This window comes from Pithys albifrons, chromosome 7 (assembly GCF_047495875.1).
Source record: "Pithys albifrons albifrons isolate INPA30051 chromosome 7, PitAlb_v1, whole genome shotgun sequence".
NCBI classification, from domain to species: domain Eukaryota; kingdom Metazoa; phylum Chordata; class Aves; order Passeriformes; family Thamnophilidae; genus Pithys; species Pithys albifrons.
The window spans coordinates 19488397-19510471 of NC_092464.1; the positions used below are offsets into that span (position 1 = coordinate 19488397).

The 22075-nt window shown below is 42.7% G+C and overlaps 1 protein-coding gene across 5 annotated transcripts in view; it reads right to left on the minus strand.

Annotated features, from left to right (window-relative positions):
- Nucleotides 1-20845, minus strand: part of MLLT10 (MLLT10 histone lysine methyltransferase DOT1L cofactor) — a 127227-nt gene extending 106382 nt beyond the window's left edge. The window contains exons 1-3 of one of the 5 annotated variants that reach the window (XM_071560185.1): nt 20766-20845; nt 20129-20297; nt 16342-16421 (exon numbers count right to left, since the gene is read on the minus strand). In XM_071560185.1, coding sequence (XP_071416286.1) covers nt 16342-16421; nt 20129-20297; nt 20766-20804 — 288 coding nt within the window. In that variant the 5' untranslated portion in view covers nt 20805-20845. Of the gene's footprint in view, nt 1-16341; nt 16422-20128; nt 20298-20483; nt 20580-20765 lie in introns of those variants that run through there. The other 4 variants (XM_071560182.1, XM_071560183.1, XM_071560184.1 and 1 more) reach the window with 4 other exon arrangements.
- Between the last annotated feature and the right edge of the window lie 1230 nt (nt 20846-22075).

Here is a 22075-nt window from a genome sequence, read left to right on the forward strand (position 1 = left end):
TTTTTTTTTACTTTCTTTAACATAACACTTTACTACTAGTTCTCAAATGGATAAAATAAAGTTTTAATCTTTTTGTCATGCATGTTTGATGATGCAACACAGTACATGGAATAATGTGATCATCCACACTAATATTTGAGCACACAGAGTATGGCAGGTCTCTTTTCTCCTGTTGTGTGGTAAGTCTTATCTTTGGCAAAGGATTTCTGACACAGATTTATTGTCTGAGCATTCAAAAATACTGTGGGGAACTACTAAACCAGCTATGGGGGGCAGGCAGGGTGGATGGCAGGGGCGGACACAACACCCACAAGATACCACGGCATAAATAGGACAAGCTGCTACAATTGATCAACAATTCAGATAAACACCATCAGGTTAAGCTGTGCAAATGTGAACACCAGAGAGGCAGAGAGGCAGCTGAAGTAAACAAGAGTGAAAAAGACCCAAATACTGGCTGAAGGAACAATGAATGAAATTGCAGAATGTGCCATTATCCCTTTTCTTCCTGTCCTTAGAGTGCAGCATGGACATCTAATTTTTGCAAGTCTTTGGTGGAAGAGCCTAGTTCATGGATCTAGCTTCTGTCCAAACAGAATTGGGGTGACCTCTCAGCTGGAATTGCTTTGGACTACAAGGTCTCCTGCAGAGGACTAAAGTGAAACCAATCTCAAAGCTGTGCAACTGGAACAGTCTGGCAGTGTGACTGTCACAACTCTCTTCTCAACTACATAAACACTGGTCCTGTAACCTCAGCTTTCAGGCAAACTGAGACTACCTGGGCCTGATGAAAAACTCACTGCTTCCTGAAAAGTCCAATCTTTAAAACATCACCCAGGAGAGAACTAAAGTGGACAGAAGCATGACAGACTCACATAAAAGGGGAAAGAAACTTCTTTTATTATTTTAATAATGTCAGGGTTAAAACCAAGAAGAAATAAATAGTTAAAAAAAAAGAATAGAGGTATCCACTCAAGATAGCCATCAGAAAAAAGGTCCAAGACTGGAAGGCCAAAACAAGAGAATAATAAGCTAAATAGTTCCAACTTCCCATACTGAATCAGTTACAGTTCAACCTGGTTCCACTGCACTGTGGTACAAAGCGTTCTCCCTCTATTTTAGACAAATACACCTTTCCATTATAACCAGGATTAAGAGCTACCTTAACCAGCAGTAGATAACATTAGACAAATCTAATTACTCAAGTCTTTTTGGTAAACCTAACTCTACCAATTTTTCAACTGGAAAGGCATAGAAAAGCTAATTTAAACCAAGAGACTACCTTATTCATGTTGAATGAAGAGCAAAGGGCACATGGTCGACAGGAAAAAGAGAGACAGGAACAAGACTATACAAGTAGTAGAGAAAAAAAAGAAAATAAAAATAGGAATATAATATTGTTCTTCCCTCAGGGTTCTGTAAATTTGAACACGTTCATAAAGCATCATCTGCAGACATCTGTTATATACTGTCTCTTGTTATAAGAAAACAAATGTCAAAGAATTCTTGTGCAAGTAATTTACTGAATTCTGGTCCAAGCCAGGCCAATGGAACCATTCACCTGAGTAATGACTGTCAACCAAGTAACATCCTGCAGGACTGAATTCCCAGCATTGCAAAGAGGCAATAAAACATGTCTCTCAATATGACCTGTTAACCTAAATAACACATGAATATCTACAGCAGGGTAAACAGACTGCAGTTCCTTAAAGTTAGCCCAGAAGTCAGGCTGCAGTTTCAGCTGACTTCCTTCAGGCTCACTGTAAGGCAGCAGAATTGCACAGCACTGCCAAGAGAAGATCACCAGCCATCCCTTGCTGTGCACTTTTCTCTGCCTTCCTTGCTCTGGGAAAAACATTCAACTGACTACATGGAAATCCGAATCAGCAATCTCAAAATAATTTTTTTTCCCAGCCAGATCACTTCTTTGAGCCACCTTTCCGTAAGGCCAAACAGACAACAATGTCAGATAACAAACATAAGAGGAACACAGATCCAGGAGTCAGGAAAGGATATAAAGGATATAACCTCCGGTTCAGGAGGTGGCATCAACTACCCTGGTTATAAATGGGAATGGAAGTCCAATCAAAGGCCTTATTTAAAATAATAAATAAATACATTTTAAAAACTATACACCATACCTGAAACAGATTCATTTAATGTTGGTAGTAATACAGACATATTTCTTGGGCCCAGATCCAGACATTTATTAGGTCAATTTTGTTTTGATATTTCCCTGATATTCATATATACCAAGATTTTTAACAGGCATCAGTCATACAAACAAACTGTTTAGTTTAGAAGTTCATTTTCCTTGCCAAGCATGACACCCAGCCATACCCAGCATGACACACTTCCAGAATGGCTTTTATTCTCCAAAGTACATTTTGATCATAGAATTAACGTTTCATATTGCAAGACAAAGAAAAAAAAACACTAACTCCCAAATCCCAACAGTATTTAACTGAAAGAAACAACTTTAACTGATTGCAATACATGATCCAAAAAGTTACAAATAATAAAATAGTAAGTAACATAAAACGGCATCACAGTTCTTCAAACCTTACACTTAACCTCTCCTAATTCTTTCATCAACAGCAGTTAAAACTTGTCAGACAAAGTATTTTATTCTGCTGCTCCTCTTTTCATTATTTAAACAGAAGAATGGTTAAATCCATTTGTTGTTGCAAATTGTAGTTTACATTTTAGTGAAAACATAAGCTGGAAGACAGAGGCAAGAAGCAGAATCAAGACCTCATAATCCAGGAGGAAATGGTCAGTGACCTGCTATGCCACTTAGACACCCAAGTCCACGGGGCTGGATGAGACCCACCTGAGGGTGCTGAGGGAGCTGCAGAAGAGCTTGCAACTTTCAACCATTTACCAGGAGATTAGCAACTGAGACACCTACCTACAAGAAAGGATGGAAGAAGACCCAGGAAACTGCAGCCCTATCGGCCTGACCTCAGTGCTGGGGAGGTCCTGAGGCAGATCATGCCCATCGGGGGTATGTGCAGAACAACCAGGGAATTGAGGCCCAGTCAGCACTGGCAGGTCCTGACTGACCAACCTGATCTCCTGCTGTGATAAGGTGACCCTTTCAGTGGATGAGGAAAAGGCTGCAGATGTGTCTACCTGGACTCTGGTAAAACCTTTGACTGTTTCCCACAGCATCTCCTGGAGAAACTGGCTGCTCATGGCTTGGCTGGGTGCAGAAGTCTCGCAGCATGATGGGCTGCTGCCCAGGCACTCATCCCCCAAGCTCTATGCCACAGCTTCACCTCCTTCACCAGTATTCCACACCGATTTGTTTGACCCCTGGGCATTACCAGGAAGAAACAAACCTCTAGAAGTCACCCCTAATCTTTCCCAATCCTATACACCTCAAATATGGCAAGTAGTCTTAATATCTTAACAGGGGTTTAAAAACTGGTTTAGAAGGGTACAGATCTTGACATGGGCAGGTATTTTTAGTTAATGTAAAACAATGTAATGCTTTCAGACAAATTCCTGTCAAAAACATGAGGGTCTTGAAAAAAAAGGGTATCTGGAAAACAGCTCTGGATATGAAGTTTAGTACAAATTGTGTCTAGCATTTCAGTTATGCCAATGCTGCATATCTGTCATCCTACCTATACATAACTGTTTGAAGCTCTTCATTCACTTTTTTTGATGGAAAACTATCTTCTCAGCTCAAAATGTTTTTGCTATTTATTTTCCTTCTCCTCTGAAAGATGTGAAATAGTATTGCATCTTCTCCAGAGGAAAGAGTCTTATATTTTCTCATTTCCTTTTATACTTCCCACATCCCTTTTACCCCAATGTATTTTCTTTGGTAAGAAAAAAAAATTAAAAAAATAACACATGTACATTATAATGTGAACACTGAAAATAGGAAAAAATTGGTTTTCCCCAATTTGGGATAATTTTAATGATTAATGTGTGTTAGATTCATGTAAATATGATACTGAACAACCAATGGAAATACAGTGCTGTCTATAAAGAGATACCATATTCTAAAGACACTTCTATGAAAGTGTGCTAATTGAAATTAAGAACCAGAGAGAACTGGATAATACTTATCAGAAAACCTAACTCAAATTCAGCTAATCAGAGGCTATCTACAGTAGAACAAACACCTCAAAGCCTACAAAGGAACAGTTTTTGCAAGACCTGACAACAAAAATAAGAAAAACCCACACATCATTTGCAAAGCAGCGCAAACCAGTGTACTGGTGCCAAGACATTTTTATCCTGAAATTCAGATGTTGGCATAAATTCTGTCAAGGGGAACTGAGGGCCCTATAGGTCGGCCAGACCCGTCCCACAGGGAAGTTTGCTGCCTTCCTGGGGCCAGGGTGAGGGATATTATCAAAAGACTTCCTAAGCTTATCCAACCCTCAGACTATTACCTGCTGTTGGTTGTCCAGGTTGGAAGTGATGACATTAATAAAAGGAGTACCAGAGTAATTAAAAAAGATTTCAAGGCACTGACCCAATCTCTTCATGGGACAGGAGCACAGGTAGTAATTGCCTCAGTTCCTGTGCTAGCCGGGATGAATGAGGAGAGGTTTAGGAAAGCCCAGCTTACCAACAGGTGGCTTAGGGGATGGTGCTATCGTCAAAATTTTGGGTTTTTTGATCATGGGGCAAACTCCGTGTTGCCCAGTCTCGTCAAAGCAGATGGGCTTCATTTATCTAGGAAGGGCAAAAGAACTGTAGCCCATAAGTTGGCAGGGTTGGTTAGGAGGGCTTTAAACTAGGTTTGAAGGGGGAAGGGATGGCAACTGGGCTCTCCAAAGATAGGCCTAAGAGCCCAAGTTGAGAATGAAATCAATGGCCCAGCTGAAGTGCATGTACACCAATGCACGCAGTATGGGAAACAAACAAGAGGAGCTGGAAGCCATAGTGCAGCAAGAAAACTATGACATAGTTGCTGTCACAGAAACGTGGTGGGATGACTCACATGACTGGAGTGCTGCTATGGGGGGCTACAAGCTCTTCAGAAAGGACAGGCAGGGAAGAAGAGGTGGAGGGGTGGCTTTATATGTTAGAGAGTCTCTTGACTCTGTTGAAGTCGAGGTCAGCAGTGACAAGGTTGAGTGTCTGTGGGCCAGAATCAGGGGCAAGACCAACAAGGCTGACACCCTTGTGGGAGTCTGCTACAGACCACCCAACCAGGATGATGAAGGGGATGAATTATTCTACAAGCAGCTGGCAGATGTCTCAAAATCTCCAGCCCTTGTTCTTGTGGGTGACTTTAACCTGCCAGATATCTGCTGGGAGCTTCATACTGCAGAGAAGAGGCAGTCAAGGAGGTTCCTGGAGTGTATAGAGGACAATTTCCTTCATCAACTGGTAAATGAGCCTACCAGGGGTAAGGCCCTGCTAGACCTACTGTTTACAAACAGAGAGGGGCTGGTAGATGATGTAGTGGTTGGAGGCCGCCTGGGGCATAGTGACCATGAAATAATAGAATTTTCAGTCCTCAGGGATGTAAGGAGAGCCACCATTAAAACCTCTACCTTGGACTTCCGGAGAGCAGATTTTGGCCTATTCAAAAAACTGATTCAGAGCATACCCTGGGAAACAACCCTTAAAGGCAAGGGGGTCCAGGAGGGATGGACATGTTTTAAGAGGGAGATTTTGAATGCACAGCAACAGGCTGTCCCAGTGTACCGAAAGGCCAGCCGGAGGGGAAGACGGCCAGCTTGGTTAAATAGGGAGATTCTGCAAGAAATCAGGGATAAAAAGAAAGTTTACAGACTATGGAAAAAAGGGCTGGCTACTTATGAAGAATTTACAGATTGAGCTAGGTCATGCAGGAAAAAAATTAGGGAAAGAAAAGTGGAATTTGAAGTAAATTTGGCTATTTCAGTTAGGGATAACAAAACGTCCTTTTATAAATACATTAATAACAAAAGGAGGGGCAAGGAAAACCTCCATTCTCTGTTGGACTTGAAGGGAAATATAGTTAAGGAAGATGAGGAGAAGGCTGAGGTACTTAACACCTACTTTGCCTCAGTTTTCACCAGTAGGACAGGTGGCCCTCAAGACAACTGGCCTCTGGAGCTGGTAGACAGGGAGAGGGAGCTGAATAGCCCTCCTGTATTCCAGGAGGAAATAGTGACTGACTTACTGAGCCAGCTGGATCCTAACAAGTCTATGGGACCAGATGGGATCCATCCCAGGGTGATGAGGGAGCTGGCAGAAGAGCTTGCCAAACTGCCCTCCATCATCTTCCAACAGTCCTGGCTCTCTGGGGAGGTCCCAGATGATTGGAGGTTGGCCAATGTCACCCCAATCCACAAAAAGGGCTATAAGCAGGACCCTGGCAACTACAGGCCTGTCAGCCTGACTTCCGTGCCTGGCAGGGTTATGGAGCAGTTCATTCTGAGTGCAATCACACAGCACCTTCAGGGTGGACAAGGGATTAGACCCAGCCAGCATGGGTTTAGGAGGGGCAGGTCCTGTCTGACCAACCTGATCTCTTTTTATGATCAGGTGACCCACCTGGTGGATGAGGGGAAGGCTGTGGATATGGTCTATCTGGACTTCAGCAAGGCCTTTGACACTGTCTCCCATAATATACTCCTGGAAAAGCTGGTAGCCCATGGCCTGGACAAGTGTACCCTCTCCTGGATTAAGAGATGGCTGGAGGGTCGGGCCCAGAGAGTGCTGGTGAATGGAGCTGCATCCAGCTGGCGGCCAGTCACTAGTGGTGTTCCCCAGGGGTCTGTGTTGGGTCCAGTCCTGTTTAACATCTTTATTGATGATTTAGATGAGGGGGTTGAGTTCATCATCAGCAAATTTGCTGATGACACCAAGCTGGAAGGGAGTGTCGATCTGCTGGAAGGCAGGAGGGCTCTGCAGAGGGATCTGGATAGACTTGAGAGATGGGCTGATTCCAATCGGATGAAGTTCAACAAGGCCAAGTGTCGGGTCCTGCACTTTGGCCACAACAACCCCCTGCAGCGCTACAGGCTGGGCACAGAGTGGCTGGAGAGCAGCCAGGCAGAAAGGGACCTTGAAGTACTAATTGACAGGAAGCTCAACATGAGCCAACAGTGTGCCCAGGTGGCCAAGAAGGCCAATGGGATCCTGTCCTGTATCAAAAATAGCGTGGCCAGCAGGACCAGGGAAGTGATCCTTTCCCTGTACTCTGCGTTGGTGAGGCCACACCTTGAGTACTGTGTTCAGTTCTGGGCCCCTCAGTTCAGAAAGGATATTGAGGTGCTGGAGCGAGTCCAGAGAAGAGCAACAAGGCTGGTGAAGGGACTGGAGCACAAGCCCTGTGGGGAGAGGCTGAGGGAGCTGGGGTTGTTTAGCCTGGAGAAGAGGAGGCTCAGAGGTGACCTCATCACTGTCTACAACTACCTGAAGGAAGTTCTAGCCAGATGGGGGCTGGTCTCTTCTCCCAGGCACTCAGCAATAGGACAAGGGGGCACAGGCTTAAGCTCTGCCAGGGGAAATTTAAGTTGAATATCAGAAAAAAATTCTTTCCAGAGAGAGTAATCAGGCATTGGAATGGGCTGCCCAGAGAGGTGGTGGATTCACCATCCCTAGAGATTTTTAAACACAGATTGGACGAGGTGCTGAGTGCCATGATCTAGTAAATGGACTAGAGTTGGACAAGGGTTGGACTCGATGATCTTGGAGGTCTTTTCCAACCCAATCGATTCTATGATTCTATGAATTTACAAGCAGTGAGCACAAGAACAGATCCAACAACAGGATGTGCACCAGACTGACCACGTCTACACCTGCTGGCAGTAACTTACCCGAGCTCTCAGAACACACTGACATCTCATCTTTCCATTCACTCCTTCAAGCCATCTATGAAGCAAAATCACCACTGCCAATGTACAGATTGACCAGAGAAGATGAACCTCTCAGCCGTTCAAGTCTCCAGAAAGTTTAATAAAACTCAGAAGTATTCCCAGCAGCAGCTGAAAATTATGGAACTTCTACTCACACCTAAGTTAGGTCATCCATTCATACCAAATCTTTTCACTCTGATATTGTACTGATTTGTTTTTTGGTGTTTTTTTCCTTAAGACTTGTTAGGTACTATGAAGATCTCCGTTAGAGTTTAATTCTATTTTAACACCCATACTTTGTAATACTTGCCAGAGTCAAAAGTTCATTTTTCACTTGGTCAGTACAGCACAAAGAATCAATGGCAAACCACTTTTCCAAAAGCATCTTTAAAGAATACACAAGACACTGTTATCTACAAAACCAAATCCACATTTTCTTATTTATCAGTTTCTAAACTACAGAGGGATAGTAATATACCTTACCAATAGTCTCAACCTGCAGTATCTTCAGACCTTACTTATAAACCCACAAAACACCCACCTTCACGATTTTGATCTAAATGATTCTATAAGTGGTAGTTTGCCACCCTGCAAGGATTTGAAGCAGAAATCAGCAAGTAGCTGACTACACAATTTTTCAACCAAAATGTCCAAAAAGAAGCAAACAAAAGCTCAAATGACTCCAACCTGTGATTCACACCAGACTCCAGCATTTATAAACCACAATGAGAAACCAACAGGAATCAAAAGATCTTCTGCCACATCCAAGAATCCCCAACTGGCTGACACCACTAATCGAGCAAACGAACGCATGCTGTCAGTTCTTCTCTGGAAAGTGCCATGTTCTGCAACTTGACAACTTAGGAAATTAAGTCATCTCCATCTTCAAATAACCATTTCTTGATGCTGACAAATTTGCCAAATCTCTGCCCCATCTCTATTCAGTCATCTGTCCCAGGAGAAGGAAAGAACTTTTTTTTTAAAGCAGACAGTTGACAAGTAAAAGAACAACAGACTGACTACCTGAAGCATTTTGGGCTTTATACCTGGTTAAATTAAAGAGATTCAACCTAGTCCTTTTTATCAAGGCATCAGATAAAAATATATGCAGATTCAGTTAGCTCTGTCAAAAACATCTACTATAGGTAATAAATTTGCAGACTATGACAAGAAGATTAGAGGCACTCAACATGCAAATCAGCATTCCTCCAAGGCCATCCAGTCAGCACATCCTACAGGTGCCATTTAGTCACACTTTTCCTCAATAAATGTAAGGCAACTAGAAGAGAGAACAGAGAGTACAACGTTACACAGTGATGCCGCACAGCACGCATCTTGATCTGGCTATTCCAGCTTCCAAAGACCAAAGCCATAAATCTCCCACTACATACTAAAGACTAGTAAGCCCTGCTAGATGTTGCAAGAATCCAAATTATAAACATACAAAAAGTTTTTAAGATTCACACATTGATCTTTAGTGGAAAGCATCAGGGGGTATGAGAAACGTCTGTCACATTCGGTTGCATTTCCAATTAAACATCCAAGTTTTTGTTACCAGTCCAAAGAGTTCTACTGACCCAATTCAATCTACAGGAAGAAAATACAGCATGTCATAGTTCCCTTCAGTGCTCTTCTGCAGCATACCACAGCTTATCCTAAAAATTCCTAGCTGTAAAACACCAGCATGCATTTCAAGTAAGGTTCCTCACAGCTGAGAACTCCTTGCTTACTTTGGAGATTACCTCTCCTCCGCCAGTGAACACAATGAAACAAACAGTCATAAAACATTTCCACGTAAGAATTAAGCAATTCCTGTACGGAAAAACATTTTTCTCCAGTCTGACTTTGGTTAGTAATTTTGACACACACGGTTTAGACCATTTACTGAAGTATTGACATCCATGTTAAAACTTTTTTGATCAAAGTAGTACTTGAGGGATGAACTCTGTTTTAAAGCCTGAATATTCTATGTATTCATAATTAACATAATGTAATTATAAATTACTGCACAAATTATGTGTACATTTAGGTAAACTGTAGCTAATCAAAACAAAACAAAGTAACACTTTTTGGTGTAATGAAGTGCTTTAAGAAAGTTTATGAACTCAGCTGTGCATTTAGAAACTAAGTAACAAGTAGCATGCAAGGGAAAATGCAGCACAAAAAAAAAAAAGCATGAAGGAAGTACAGTCAGAAATGGCATTAATACACCTAGTTTGACATGCAGGGGAAAGTACAAAGAACCTACACTGCACTTCTGCAGCATCTTCTGCACTTCTTGTACACTTAACCTTGGCTACCAGACACTGTGCAATTCTGTCATCTCTTGAGGTGCAGTGTAATAAGGTTACAGGTCTGAATTCACTACATACAACAACAAATACTGCACAGGAAAAAAATATTTTCTTGTACTCATGAAGTGCAAAGCAAACAACACTCACCCATATATGTAATGGACCAGAAACACAGATCACTCAATCAGTAGTATTTCAAAATGGGAATTTGCACCTTCACCACCACCAGAACAAACACAAATTCTCCATAATCATTCCAGTTTTCTCTCTCAAGCTCTGTTTTTCTCTCTCAAGCTCTGTTCAGTCCAAGTTTTGCTCACTACCTCTCCCAATTACTATCCTTCTCTTGACTTTCTCATGCTCCATCTGTGGCACCAAGTGAGTTCATCCTGGCTGGATGCCAAATGCTCCTCAAAGCTGCTGTCACTCTCCTCCTCAGCTGGACTCTGGAGAGAAATTGAACAAAAGGCTCCTGGGTCAACACAGGGACAGGAGAGATTACTCACCAATTACAACCATGGGTAAAGCAGACTCAGCTTGGAGAAAAAATAACTTTATTTGTTACCAACCAAATCAGAGTAGGGTAATGGGAAAATAAAAACTAAGTTTTAAAACACTTTCTCCATACCCTTCACTTCTTCCCAGGCTCAACTTTGCTCCCCATTTCACAATCTCCTTCCACCCAGCAGCACAGAGCGATGAGGGTGGGGACTGTGGTCAATTCATGACACGCTACTGCCCCTTCCTCCTCCTCAGAACTCCTCACACTCTTCCCCTGCGCCAGCATGGGCTCCATCCCTCCCATGGGAGACAGCCCTCCACCAACTTCTCCAACATGAGTCCTTCCCAAACTGCTCCAGCATGGCCCCCTTCCATGGGAAGCAGTCCCAAAGGAACAGACTGTTCCAGCATTGAATCCCCACAGGATCACAAGTCCTGCCAGTAGACCTGCTTCAGCATGGGCCTCTCTACATGGGTCCCAATTCCTGCCAGGAGCCTATTCCAGAGCAGACTTCCCATGGGGTCACAGCCTTCTTCCAGCACGTGTACCTCCTCAGGTTTGGGGTCCTCCATAGGCTGCAGATGGATCTCTGCTCTGCTGTGGGCCTCCATGGGCTGCAGGGAAATCCCAGCCCACCTTCCAGCGTCTTCACCACGGGCTGCAGGGGAATCTCAGTTCCGGCATCTGAAGCACCTCCTCCCCCTCCTTCTCCACTGACCTCGGGGTGCACAAAGTTGTTTCTCTCACATGTTCTCACTGCTCTCTCCAGCTGCAGTTTCTATGGCTCAGGGTTTTTTTAATCTGTTATCTCAGAGGCATTGCCACAGTTGCTGATTGGCTAGGTCTTAGCCAGCAGTGGGTCCACCCTGTAGCCCACTGGCTTGGGCTGTCAGACACAGGGGAAGCCTCTCAGAGAAATCACTGTTGTAGCCCCTTCACTAACAAAACTTCTTCATACAAACCCAATACATGTTCTGCCTGAACATCTTTATGCAGCCCTTTTATTCAAGATATCCAGCTACAAACTAATATTCACTGCCTTCTACACTGCACAGTCATTCATAAAAGACTGTGTTTCGGTAAAAGCCAGACAAAATAACAAAAGCACACAGATCAATTTCTCTGTCACACACTCAAAACTAAAGCAATTTTTCTACTAATACTTGTTACAGTATTCTTAAAAGTAGGTATGGTAATATTCTTATATAGAGAGTCCACAGAAAATTATGGCCACACATTAAAGAAACATCACATATCAAAATTTCTTGAAGAGTTATTTCAAGAGATATCTTCAAAGTGACTACACGGTATAGTAGTCCTTGTTGGGGGACAGTATTTCAAATTGAAGAAAAAACCAGCAAATTTTCTTCTTCTAAAAGAGTTTAGTTCACCTGTATTGTGACCATACTTATGAACATTCATTCTAGTTTACACACACAGGTGAATACCAACAGACATCCCACACCCCTGCAGACAGCCTGTTGAGCCTGAGCTGTCAGAGCTCTGATCACAAACCTGTCTGCACATTAAAAGGCCACATTTCGAGTTCCTCCTTCTTTGCCTCTTTCAGTTTAGGCACAAGGCAACTAATATAACACCTATGGTTGTTTTATACTATGTAATGCTGGGAGTGAGGTGTTGGAACTATGGATACATCAAACAATTCTTGTGAGCAACTCTACAAAAAACACTTGTAGATGCATGTGATGAAAGATTTTTTTTAAAAAGAGGATCTGGAGAGAGCTACAACCATTGTTATATTAATGATTTTTTTAAAAAAATTAAAAATCATTCAGAATGTGAGTCATCTGTGCAGCAGATGCAGGGACAGCTCAGGTCTGGCAGGATAACAAGCAGGAACTTACCACTATGAGCGCACAATGTACGTGAACTGAGTGTGGAGGTAAACAGTATAAGCTGCATTTCTACTGCTCAGAATCCTTAAGTATTAAGAAATGTATGTTCTAAACTTACTCTGTAATGACAGCGTTTCTCTGTCCACACCAAGTTTCAAGAAAGACACGTGCAAGCACAGAGACTCCAGTTATGCCAGACTCTGCTGAGATCCAGATGGACACTATCCCAAGTGTTATGTGGCAGCTCCACAGGGAGTCACAGCCCCCTCAACATATTTCCCAGGACTGAAATGCAGGTGGCTTATTAGACAAGCTGTAGAGTCACACAAATGTGCTGACTCAGGTCTGGGCCAGGACTGTGTTCAACTTCATAAGCCACCTCATCAAAAAAAACCCACAAAAATGCCAAGTGAAAAAAACATCACATTTATGTCATCAGAGTAGTTTGTACCAAGTCCAAACTGATTCTTCCAGATGTAATGACAGGCACATAATATACATACTCCAGGAAACAGCATAAAAAAATCCACCTGCAATAGAAGCAATGTGACCTCACATGTAGCATCTGAACTGCACTTTGAGACAGTAAAAGTTCGTGTAATTCATAACTCTGAAGTTCAGTACTGAGATCTCCTGGTCAGTCCGAATCAAGTTGGATTCACAAGGAACAGCACCTACACATAACTAAAAAGCCTGACCAAATGAATCTTGCAAACACTGAACGTCTCTGTGCTGCCTGGTATCTCTATCCCATGGATTCCTGCAGCTCCTCCATGAGTATGAACAGTAGTAACTTGTAGTAAACCATAAACATCGTCTATTTATATCCCACTGTATACTATATTTAAATCATTCTTCAAATAAGATCATCAAGGAAGATATTTGACACATAACAGGATTATGGGGAAATAAGTCTTCTTGAACAACCACTGTGCTACAATTCCTAAGCTTAATCTCTCCAGTCTCTCTTTGGATACCAGAACTATCAGCCCTTGGATAACATACACGCACCAACCCACTTCTCGAGCCAGGATCTAAAGTCCCTTACAGACTACTCCATATACATCCTCACACAGACTCCAATATTAACTTTTCCTACATCAACATGTATCTATCTGCTCTGCTTTTTGACTCAGAAGTTCGGGTACATCTGAAGACACTAAAAGGGTCCACTATGCAGGGTAGTAAGAGCTAGTGCAGGCACAGGCAAAGCTGGGAGCAGTTGCCACCCATCTTGCAGAGATTCACACTTCAAGCTCTCCATAGATCAGCTAAGATAAATGAGCACATTTACAGAAAACTAAGACTTTTTCAAGCAAGAGTTAAAAACTTACACAGTGATTGTAAAAAATGCATTCAGGGATTACAATCTGCTATTTATTATGTACTACATAGGCATGATTATAAAGTAAGTCAAATAATTACCAGTCACCTCAATGTGTCCATTATCAAACAGTTCAGGTTTATGAAAATTCAGTGTTTCTCTCAGACATACAAAAACATGACCCTGCTGAAGCCAAAACTCAGTGCGGCTTGTCCAGCACGAAACAGCCATTTCCAACTAGTGACTGACCATTCACAACCCAAGACACTGGCACCCACCTCACCAACCAAAACGCACAAGTCAACCATCCAGGAGCGTTAAGGGGCTGAAACAACCAGCCACCACTGTCACTGACACCCAGGATGTACCAGCTTGGCAGCAGCAGCACACGGAGAGAGGGAACAGAGTACGTATTAGTGTCCAACAGTTGGAAGCACATGGGGAAGCCAACTGCCCTCACCTGCTATTCAGTGAACTTCTCTGGAGACCCACCAACCTGGGTTATGTGCTCCTGACTTAGTCTAGTTCTTTCCATTGTTAAAACAAGACTAACTCCAGTGTGACCAATTAACTGCACCTTCTTATCAGAATGAATTTATTTGCCCAGGCACTCCAGCTCAACAAAATTAAAAAAAAAAATAAACAAGAAACAAAAACTACACAGCCTAAAAACACAGAACATACACAGCATCAGCATGGAAAAATATGTCTTGACTGCAAGACTGAGGTATTTTTAAGAGTAAAAGTAAGCGGAAGCATATTAAATGCAATACGGTTCATTTAATTCCAGCTCTGTTTAGAGACAAAAACACCAAGAGACAGCCTAAGCTTCAGCCTCGTACAGTGATGATGTGAGCTTTTGTAAGCAAATGCATTAAAACTTCTGCATCTGAAAAACTGGTTACAGCAAAGCTCCAGATTCCACACTGAAGTCAGGGCTTCAGTTTAGCTTCTGAATGTTAAAGAGCTTCTGCAAGACACCCCAGACACAGTCAGCATGTCTCTAACAAACAGTTGCTAAAACTTCAGCTTTTATTAATCTGTTATATCTCACATGCAATTAGTCCCACCTGAGAACCACTTAAATCTACACTACATTCAAAATGGAATTTTTTTTCCAGAACAACATCAGTAATCAACCTGTTGAACTAAACAGACCCTCTTCAGTAGAAACAAGAACAGAATACACCAGGCAGAGAATTGAGTTAAGTTCATTATTATTCCTTCTCCACTTCAAACAGCAAAGAAAAGCAGCATCTCTACCAAAGCAATTCTCAATGGTAAACTCAAGAAATTACGAGAATGCAGTAAGACATTGTTTATTGTAGAACTCTGGACAGTTCTCTCTCATTTCTTGTGTCACAAGAAGCCAAGAATAAATATATCCTTAACACTGATGAGAATTCCCTATCATGCACCTGAAAAATCCTCTTTAGAGCCACCAGCTTCTCTTCCCCCCTCCTCTGTATTTTTAACTTTGCCATCAACCTGTGTATATCAAACTCAGTCAAATTAAAAAATGCTGCTCTTAAAACTTTACACTGCTGATGGTCTTCCCAGGAAAAGCAACAGCCTTTTTTTAGAAAAAAATTCATAGAACATTAAGACTTCCCACCATTCTATAGTACTTTATATTAGAAAAAAAAGTATGTACAGTCACTGAAAATTTGGTCTCTGACTCTTTCATGTGTCTTTAGATATGAAAGTCAGAAACAGTTTACACACTGCCCTAAAATGCTGCACCACCTTCACTTCCTATGAGTATTTTTTCAGAGGCAAAGGCACAGCTTAGTCTTTCTAAATTCTCTCACTTCTCTCACTTTATCTTTTGCTGGAAGACAAACTAAAAAGTGACAATTAGGGAGAAATGTGACACTATTCTTTTAAAAATTCCTGATATCATGCAGTTTCACCTAACAATATACAAGTCTGACCAAAACAAAACCTCATATAGTCAAATATAATCAAGGTTAAAAAAGCATTATCTGAATCCCCAGTATTTACCATAAAAAAATTTAAAAACAGAGAAAGAAAACATTTCTTCAATTGTAAGTATCATATTCCAAGTAAGCATTAGATTTTGAAATTCACACTACTACTTATTGGTTCAGTGTTCCTAAACTGAAGTTTTCAACTGGCAATCTGAAGCTGCTGTAAAAGAAAATTGGACAGAGATTTTATCTCCTTCCTGTACCTCACTTTGTAAGTGCTAACCTCACAAAATTAGCCAAAACCTACACCATGGACAGAAAAAAAACAAAATCACTGAAATAGTTGGAAAACAAAAAAACACAAACAAACAAACAAACCCCCACCTAAAAATAAAAAACACCCCTCACACCCTGAAACTGTCAGAATATTTAAGAGACAGTAATGCTCTTATATATGCTTTTAGAAAATAAGAAGCAAAATGGTCTTTCTGAACAGCATCTAGATGGAATTACAACAGAAAGCTACGCTGTTTTCTACCATTACTATAACACTTGAATAAATATTATCCACACAAGTATTATAACCAGCATTACTTAATAAACAAAACACATACCACTCTGGCTGCTCTTTCCTGAGATTCACACTTCCTGCAAAACCACGGTCCAGTGGGTACTTGCACAATTCCATAGCAAGCTGTTTCAAACAAGACAAAAATATTTCAGCAAACATAAGCAGCACTACAATACTATTAATATGAATGTTATAAAAAAAAGTTTAGTAAAGTTCATCTCACATCATTTTAATTGTCAAGAAAGTCAAACTGACATCTACGCATTGCACATGAAATTATTTCTAGTGGTACTAGAAATGAAGTACGAGTTTAAAATACAATGAAGAGTTTGTTAAAAGAAGAAAGAACCCAAACCATGAGCTTGAAAAGTAACATAACCATTCAAAAGCAGCAATGTTTCAAATGTGATTTGTTTTGCTATTTATTTACCTTCAAAACAGGTGACACTTTACATTAAATAATGGATACTTGTTATTGTGAGGTCTTTTTTAAGAGAACTAAAAGCAAGTAAGATCTGAGTTTTGGTAAGATGTTCATTCATACACTTATTTACTATTCAGTTCTTTCACTCTTTAAAAGTAAAATAACTTAAGTAGGAAATCCATAATAAACTGAACAAAGATACAAAGTTTGTTGGTTTTCCCCTGAAAAAATCAAATAGAGCTGCAAATACAAACGTAACAAAGCATCAGGACTAGGATTTGTCACAACTACAGCCAGGATACAACATAAATCCTTAAGAAGAAGATTCTGAGACAATAAGATTTATCTGCAAGACTTTCATCTGTATTTTTATAGTATATAAAAGCAACCCCAGGAGTTCGCTAAGAAATTTCACAGAGAAGAACTCAGTAATTTGGCAATAGTGCTTCTGTTTGAAATGCACACATCAGGCACCTTTGCAAACTGCTGAGGGAACGAAAACACAAGAACACAAATGCTGTGCGTATATTCTAATACTTGTACAGGTGTAAAAAGTAACAAAAAAATCAAAAAGCCAAACATTTTCCTCAAAAAAATAATCATGAAATTTTAAAAATATGGTGTCAGATTCAATTCTCAACAATTATATGTTACTTAAATACAAAAATCTGCTTTAAATGTGTAAGTAGGAAAAAAGATATAATAAATTAATAGTTATGAAGAAAGCTGAGATTAAATTAGTAACTTCTAATATATATATATACACAAAAATATTGTTAGTTTTGTGCTAGCTTGAAGAGAAAAAACAGTAATGCAGTAGTAATATAAATACTTATAGTATAAATACTCCTTTCCTTCTGTGAAGGAAAGCCAATGAAATAATTTCCTATTATATACATACATGTAGTCATATTAAGACCAGTTGTCAGATTTTCAAATACTTTATCCAAGTACTGACAGGACAAACTATTCTGATAAGCCCTTTCCACTGTGCAAGTTCTTTAATATAAGAAAAAAACCATCTCGTTTTCCTTGCATCTATATTAGCCCTGATGGGGGGATGCTGAATTCCCCTTAAGGAATGAAGGGGGAAGGTTTTAAATCTGCAATCACACATTCAGGTTAGCAAATGACATTCAGAGTAAGAAACAATTATGGAATGCAACTCAGAGACAGGGCTGGCAAGTAGACACGAAGTCAACACAACCTGGACAAAGACTAAAGTTAAAGTGAAGTACTTTTATCTCTGCAAAGGTAACAGAGTAGACCTAGAGCCCAGAGGAGTCCATCACTGGTTTGTGCTCTGAGATACTGTCATATCGTTTATAGAGTTCCAGGGCTCTCTTTGGCACTACTGTGCAAACCTTCTTTAAACACATGAAGTGATTCTGTCCTCCACCACTTGCAAATGACTTACCACTTTAAGTTTCATCTGAACTTAAAATAATTATAATAACAAAAAAGAGCAGTTAATAGAGCCTCAGGGGTAATACTGCTCTCTGGACTTGAAATACGGCCTGTCACCTTTAACCAGGAGGACACTGCAGTTACTACAGAAAGGCCACAAAAACAGCAGACACGCTTCCCCTACCACCTTCATTGATGGGATGTATGGAATGGAAAGTATTCAAAAGGTAAAGCATTTTGATACAATAAATCAAAATATGGAGTTCTTCCTTTCTTAAGATTTCAACAACAACATCTGGATTTAGAGAAAGCAGCACTTTGCACACTTCCTGACAGATTCAAATTCAGGTTTGGATATGACTTTTTAAAAAAGTTCATAGTCTTGTACCAAATCTACTGAAGTGTGTCTCTCTGTTTTAGGAATACTTCCTATAACTGACTTTTGTTCCCACTATTTTAGCTCCAACTGCTGCTATCCTCCAGTTCTTTCACTTAAGATATTGGCAATGCTCTAGATACAAAGGAAGATACCCACAATAATACAAAAGTATGAGCTGGTTCAGGTATGGCTTCTAAAAGTATTCATGTTTTAGTGTATTATTTTTCATAATCCTAAGATTCCACAAGAGCAGAGTTAAGTTTACTCAGCTCTTAAGACAAGAGAAAACCAATTCAAAGCCAGATTAATTTCACAGATCCTGTCAGCTCACTTCTGCATTCAATCAAACATACAGGAGTAACTAAATTCTTTTGCAGAATTCTATAAATTATTACTATTTCTCACTATGTGTCAGCTTACAAAGGAGCATATACTTGAAACAACCAGTTACTATATCATCTTCAGCACAATTTAGGACCTGAAACAACCGGTTACTATATTAGATCATCTTCAGCACAATTTAAGACCAAGCATGAGACACTCATTAGTAGCATTTTCACATGCACTAGGCATTCAGACTAATGAATTGGATTTAGGATTTTCTGTCTCCTCTAATTTGTTCACCATCTATGAGTAGCCAAAGAGCCAGTCATGGAGTTCATATGACTGCTTACGAATTGGTATAGAAAAACTACCATCTTATTCCTTATTTCTGCTACCATAAAGCAAAAGCTATGATGACTTCCTTTCTCACAATGTAAGCAACACAACCCAGTCTCTTCCTCTGCTCTCACACGAAGGGTCAGCTCACTGACAGAAACAAAACAATCACACAGAGGGAACATGCCAGCTCCTGAGCAGAGCTGGAAACCAACCAACAGACTCCACTAAGCCAAACAAATCCAGCATCAGCCATTCCGACTAGCACCCTCCCCTTGCAGAACACAACAGGAAGTCTGTTCATCTACCAGGAAACATCAGCCAAATGACATTCAAGGAAAGGCAGGCAGAGGTAGAATCACATGATAGCTAAGTCTTTCCTACACACGCCTCTCTTTTCCAATCCTAAACCCTCGTCTGCTGGCTGCCCCACAAACAAATTTTTCAAACTTGGGAAAGGTAGAGACAACAGAGATCGAGTACAAAAGAAAGAAATACAGCAAAAATTGCCAGAATAGAGAACAGTAACGAGTTCTGCAAAAAGGGAAGGGAATTTTAGATAGTCTTTGGAACGGTGAAGCTGAGGTTAACAAGGCAGATTGGGAAGTACAGACACAGAAAAGGCACAAGTGGAAGAGAAAAAAAATTGGAAAGGTGGATCTTCCTTTCTCACAGCCATAATGTAGGAAGTCATAATACACTAAGACTCATATGACAGAAAAGACAGGCAGACTGGAAGAACAGAGGATGACAAGACAGGTCAGATCAGAAGGCACGTGGCCTTGGAAACAGGGAAGCAGGTAACGAGAAGGAGCCGGGAGGGGGATGGAAAATGGGGAGAAAACCGGCCGTGGGAGGTGGGGGCGAAGCAGGCCCAAGGGAGGAGGGCAGGGAGCACCCAGAAGGAAGTGGTGAGGCCGGAGGCCCGGGCAGGTGTGCTGCCCTCGCCTGCCCGCTCACCTTGATGCACTGCGACATTGCAGCCGTGCCCGTCGCAGTAGACGAGCGGGTTCTCGGCCCAGCCCCGCTCGTCGGAGCACACGCAGCAGCCGCCGATCATCTCCTTCATGCTACTGGAGAACTCGCCCTCCAGTGACACCGGCAGCAGCAGAGGCTCGCTGGAGACCATCTAAGGGTTAAAAACACCGTCGTCAACACCGCGCACGCCACACGCGCCTCGCCCTCCGCCTGCCCCCTCCCCCGGCGGGGTCTCCCCTCAGTCACTCAGCCGCCGCCGCCGCCACCGCCGCCGCGGCAGCGCTTCGGGGCCCATGACGGCCGGCTGAGCGCCTCGTGTCGTCCCCGCCCGACCAACCGGCCAGGCTGTGTCTGCCGGGCCGCGGCGGCGGCGGCTCCCGAGGCGGACGCGGTACCGCGGGCGGGCACGGCGGCGGCGCCGGCGCGCAGGCGCAGTGCGCGCGCGGCCGCGGGGCGGGCGGCCAGGCCTCGGCCCGGGGCCTCCTCGCGAGGGTTCGCGCGCCGCCCGCGGAGCGTGAGCGCCGCCGCACACCCACCCACCCACCCAGAGAGCGTGCGCGGGCGCGCGCCCGCCCCCGCCTCGCCCGCGCGCACCTGGCGGCCCCGCGCGCGCACCCACCTCGGCGCGCGGCCACGGCCCGTCCCCCGCGCGGGACATGGCGGGGCCCGCCCGGCCCCTCGCACGGCACAGCCACAGGCACGGCCCCGGCCCCCTCTCTCCCTCCCTCCCTCCCCTCGACGCGGGGGCGCGGGCAGGCGGCGGACATGCGCCCCGCTCCCACCCGCGATGTCACTGCTCATGCCCCCTTCAGGAAGGCTGGAGGACTCGCCCCATTCCCGCCCCTTTCCCACCCCTCCAGCTTCCCCCCCCCCCTCCTCCACCCCGCGAAATAATTTTACTATCTTGTTTATTTTCCCCCTGATGTGACTGCAGGACTAATGCATGCCCGCTCCCAACTTTTATTATCCTGTTTATATCCCCCTCGGCATGCCTGCAGGACTAATGCGTTCTCGCTATTACGCCACTTGCCTGCCCTCACGGCAACTTCTACTATTTTGTTTATTTTCCCTGGGCTGGGGCCGCACAGCTAATGCATTATTAATCCCGCGCTCTCCTCTCCCCCAAAACTTATGGCGTGGATGCAGCGCTGCCCGAGCCGCTCCTGCCGCAGCAGCGAAAGTGATGCTGAACTGGAGATGTTACGAACGGAGAAACGGGGGAGGCCACAGACACGCAACCAAACGTGTTCCTCAACACAGCTGCCCTCTGCTCTTACTCAGAGGGGGATACATCTTTCTACAAGTTGTGTGTTTGGGGTTTCTGTTTTAGTAAAACAGTTCTGTAATTCTGTTGTCTCTCTTAATTAAAGGAGAGAGGAAGGAGATAAAAAAACTGCAGGAGAGAGCTGAGGTGGTCAGCAGAGAGGAAAATCTCAGGGCATTCAATTCTCCATTGTAAGCAGGTATGCCTGTAGCAGAAGGAACTAATTGTTAGGAGCACAGCGAAATTAAATGCAGCCTTGCAAAATTCTGCTCACTCACTTGCCCCAGCCCTAGCATTTATTTGTTTGTTTGTTTGTTTAGTGCTGGGCAAGGAAGGTATTATTGATTCATCTTTATTATGCTAAAAGGCAGAGAAACAGAATTTGTGCTTGGACTGTAGTTTTCACCATGATCTTGCAAGGGCTGTTTAGCTGGTACCCCTACAAACCACCACCGATTTACGCAGATTCCCGGACACATCACTACTTAGACTGATACATATGCAGGTTATATGTTTTACATTGTTACCTAATAAAACATAAGCACTTTTGTGCGGGAGTATGAGGAACTGCTGCGTGGAAGGGAGAGGTGGGATGTGCACAACTCTCTAGTCCCTACAGACATCTGAGTGTGCAGTTTGTATGCAGGATATCTTAGGTCAAGCTC